Below are 4651 nucleotides of genomic sequence, written 5' to 3' on the forward strand. Positions count from 1 at the left end.
TGAAAAGACCGACGGGTTCGTATGGACGAAGGAGTGTGAGGAGGCATTACGAAAAATGAAGGCCTACTTCAGCTCCCCTCCGTTCCTTGCGAAACCAAAAGACGGCGAGACCATGTATGTCTACCTCGCGGTTTCCGATAGGGCCGTGAGCGCGGTTCTAGTACGCGAGGAAAACAAGGTCCAATGGCCGGTTTATTACGTTAGCAAGGCATTCCTCGACGCCGAGACTCGATACCAGGAAATCGAGAAATTGTCCCTCGCCCTCGTCATGAGCGCGAGAAAACTGCGCCCTTACTTCCAAGCTCATCCAATCGCGGTGCGCACGGGACCTCCCATCGAGAAGGATTTACAAAAAGGAACCTCGTCGCGAATGGCCATATGGTCCCATGAGCTGGGCGAGTACGTGGTCGAGTTTCAACAGAGAACCGCTATCAAAGGCCAAGCCCTCGCCGACTTTGTGGCGAAGTTCACCTACCACTACAAGAAATATGACATTTAGCTACGAAACTATTAGCGACGATTTAATCGTTGCTAATATATCGTCGGTAATCATGCTTTTAGCGACGATAATATCGTCGCTAATAATTTGGTGCGAAAACTTTTAAAGTTTAGCGGCAAAGATAATTAGCGACGATAATATCGTCGCTAATTCTTGCTTCTCGTCGCTAAGTTCGTGAGAATATATTTAGCGACGATAATATCGTCGCTAAAGTCTTTTGAATTTATTTAGCGACAATATTGTCATTGCTAATAATTTCGAATTAATTTAGAATTTTAACGAATTTTAAAGAGGGAAAAATCCCTCCAATTTAATTAAAACGAAATGAATTAGCGACGATAATATCGTCGCTAAATCTTTTTAAATTTTGACGAATTTTGAAGAGAGAAAAACCCCTCCAATTTAATTAAAACAAAATGATTTAGCGACGAATAAATCAGCGCTAAATATTTACGAAAACTATTAGCGACGAACAAGTCGTCGCTAAATGTTTGGTTATGAACTGAAAAGGTAAGTTCATTTAGCTACGAAATTTAATCATTTAGCGACGATTAAATCGTCGGTAAATGTATTTAAATACCAGATCGCGAATCAGCTTTCCCCATTTCGTTTTCCTGACCTAAATCGGCCGATTGACGCGATTTTATCCTCATTTTCTCCTCTCCCACCGTCGCCGTCCGCCGTGTGCCCTCCTCCGCCGTGTGCCGCCGACGCCGTCCTCGTCCTCCCCGATAAGTCTCTCTCTCCTCACTTCTCTCTCTCTCCTCACATCTCTCTCCTAACTTCTCTCTCCTGTCTGCAGCTCCTCCACCGCTCCGCCGCTCCTCCTCCGGTCCGCCGCCGACGCCGTCCTAGTCCTCGTTCGCCCCGGTCCGGCAGCTCTTCGTCCCTCACGTACGGTAAGTTTATATATATATATATATATATATTTGTTATAAATATAAATGAATTAGTTATATTTACATAATTTAGTATAAATATTTATATTTACATAATTAGTTATATATTAGTTATAAATATTTATATATTATTTAAATTAGTTTTGTTTACAAAAATATTTAAATTAGTTATAAATTTTTATATTAGGTATAAATATTTAAATTAGTTATAAATATTTATATTAGGTAAAATTATGTAAAAACATGTAAAAACGATTAGGTAGTTTATGTGAAATTAAAGGAATTGTATTTAATTCTTGTTACAAATGATTAAAAATGTGAAATTAATTAGTTGGTATGGATTATGTATTTTAATAATCGAACCACTAAGGTTGGATTTATTGTTAGTTTTAAAATGTTTCTATGCAGGTTTTAAAGTTAAAGGCTTGATGCCGGGTTGTTAAGTTTATAGGGGAGGTTCTGCCGAAATTTCGGTAGGATCGTGAAATTTTAAAATAAAATCTGAAAACTACTAAATTTTAAAATGTTGAATCTTTAGGTAAAATGAGTTATCCAAATAGGAATTGGATAATCGAGGACCAACGTCTAAGCGTTGAGTTTGCGGCTGGCATGACAGAGTTCATGGCAATGGCCCGACAACACGTAAAAATCGAAGGATGAGTTAAGTGTCCATGCAAGAGGTGTAACAGCGTGTTGAGGCAAAAAATTCCTGATATAGAGAATCATCTCTTTATCAGAGGATTTAAGAGGAATTACACCAGATGGATCTTTCACGGGGAGGAAGAAGATGACGTAATGCAGTATCAGACGGATTACGGAAGAGGAGGTGGGATGTTTGATGTTTTACACGATATCTTAAATCACAACGACGTAGATGGTGATGATGACAATATTGACCCGAATGCAGAATACCAGAGTGGACAGTTCGATGACCTTTTCAGCGACCTGAACACAGAATTATGGCCGGGTTGTACGGAGTATTCGTCACTCTCCTTTGTTGTCACGTTGATGCATTTGAAAGTGATGAACAAGTGGACGAATAAGTCATTTGATCAGCTACTGAAAGTACTGAAAAAGTCTCATCCGATCGGCAACACGATTCCAGAGTCACACTATGAAGCAAAGGTAAAATTGCGTCGATTTGGTATGGGTTACGAGTCGATTCACGTCTACAAACACGATTGCGCGTTGTTTTGGAAGGACAACGCCAATCTAGACGAGTGTCCAGTTTGTAATGAAAGCCGGTGGCTGAAGAAAGACGGTGGAAAAAAAAGGTAGCGCATAAGGTATTGCGCTACTTTCCGCTGAAAGATCAGCTTAAATGATTGTACGCGAGTCGGCACACAGCTCTAGAGATGCAGTGGCACGAGAATGAACGCATTGAGGAGGATGGTGTACTGCGATATCCTGCTGACGGAGCAACGTGGAAGGAGATCGACCGAAAATATCTCATGTTTGCGGCAGAACCGAGGAACGTCCGGCTTGGACTTGCCGCCGATGGTTTCAACCAATTTGGTGACATGAGTTTATCATACAGTATGTGGCCGGTAGTCTTGACTGCGTACAACTTACCACCGTGGTTGTGCATGAAAACATCGTACTTGATGTTAACATTACTTATACCAGGTCGTAGTGCGCCGGGAAAAGACATGGACATTTTCTTACAACCGCTGATTGATGAGCTGAAGGAATTGTGGGAAACCGGTGTTGTGTTGAGAGATGGTTCGACCGATGAGCTATTCAGGTTCTTTTCCGCATTGCTATGGACAGTGAATGATTTTCCAGTGAGAAGCAGTTTGTCGGGATGGAGTGGTCAAGGGTACCTTGCTTGTCCGACGTGTAACAACGACACACCGTCTTTCAAGGCTCGAAACAAGATATTTTTACTGCGATCATCGTCGATTCTTGCCGTTGTTACACCCGATGAGGAAGAGCAAACTGTAGAAGGTACGAAATGAGAAACGACCACTTCCAGTGAGAAAATCAGCAAGCGACATACTTCGACAATTGAGATTAGTGGGAGACAACGAAGGGGTTATTACATACTTCGACATATTTAGGTACGGACATTTAGCAACGATAATAATCGTCGCTAAATAGATTTAGCGACGATTAAGGGGTTATTACCGACGAAAAAAATCTTCGGTAATGGTTCTATTTGTTGTAGTGTACACGCCCCCGACGGACAAAGACAATGAAGGTAACAAAGACGAGGAAGACAAGGAGAACGACCGCGACGGGTCGTCAAAAAAGAGGACCAGTGACCCGATAGGGCCAGTCTGGGACTTTCACGTCGATGGCGCATCAAATACCCTGGGGGCTGGTGCCGGCGTCGGCGTCATACTCACAAATCCCGACAGGGAAAAATTGAGGTACGCCCTACGATTTGAGTTCAAGGCCTCCAACAACAAGGCAGAGTACAAGGCTATGATCATTGGCTTGGAGTTGGCAAACAAGCTAGAAGTCCAGAACCTGCGCATCCATTACGACTCACTACTAATTGTGAATCAGGTGAAGGGTGACTATGCAGCCAAGGACCCGCACATGGTCGCATATCTATCCAAGACTCAGAAGAACCTGGAGGCCCTGTCATGGTTCGAGATAGTCCAAGTTCCCCGAGAGGCTTACATTGAAGTCGACGCCCTGGCGCGTCTTGCATCAGGGATAGACGAAGAGGGAGAAGGCAGCGTCCCGATAGAAGTACTAACTCGGCTCTACGTCTCGAGAAGCGACGTAGAAGTGGTCAACGAAGCTCTGCCTCCCTCATGGATGACGCCACTCGTGGAGTACCTCATGCGAGGAGTCATCCCCGAAAACAAGGAAGAAGCCAGAAAGCTGAAAAGCTTGGCACCGAAATACACGATGAGGGAGGACAACCTATTCTAGAGAGGGTACTCCATGCCCTCCTCCGATGCTTGACCGAGGTCGAGGCGAAGGAAGCACTCTACGAGGTGCATGAAGGGTCGTGAGGGAACCACGCCGCCGGACAGTCTTTGGCCCTGAAGCTGCTAAGGCTCGGGTTCGTTTGGCCAACCTTGAAAAAGGACTCCCACGAGTGGGCCAAACGATGTGACGAATGCCAAAGGTTTTCCCACATCCCGCGCCAAGCGCCGGCCCCACTGTGCCCGATCGTCGTACCTCAACCCTTCGCAAAAAGTGGGGAATCGACCTCATTGGTGAGCTGCCTACGGCCCCAAGACAATACAAGTATGCAATCGTGGGTATCGATTATTTCACAAAATGGGTAGAGGTA

The 4651-nt window shown here is 44.2% G+C and overlaps 1 protein-coding gene across 1 annotated transcript; it reads left to right on the forward strand.

Moving 5' to 3' along the window:
• The first annotated feature begins 3546 nt into the window (after positions 1–3546).
• LOC149402397 (uncharacterized) lies at positions 3547–4284 on the forward strand. The gene has a single exon (XM_089608357.1). It carries the CDS (start codon positions 3547–3549, stop codon positions 4282–4284), a length of 738 nt encoding a protein of 245 aa, XP_089464483.1.
• Positions 4285–4651: the final 367 nt, after the last annotated feature.

The sequence above is a fragment of the Urtica dioica genome, chromosome 3, assembly GCF_054948205.1.
Source record: "Urtica dioica subsp. dioica isolate 48M chromosome 3, U.dioica_male_clone48M_v1_H2, whole genome shotgun sequence".
Lineage (NCBI taxonomy): Eukaryota > Viridiplantae > Streptophyta > Magnoliopsida > Rosales > Urticaceae > Urtica > Urtica dioica.

Excerpts from the sequence above, each read along its gene's own strand:
- LOC149402397 (XM_089608357.1), top strand. The coding sequence starts at position 3,547 with ATGGTTCTATTTGTTGTAGTGTACACGCCCCCGACGGACAAAGACAAT.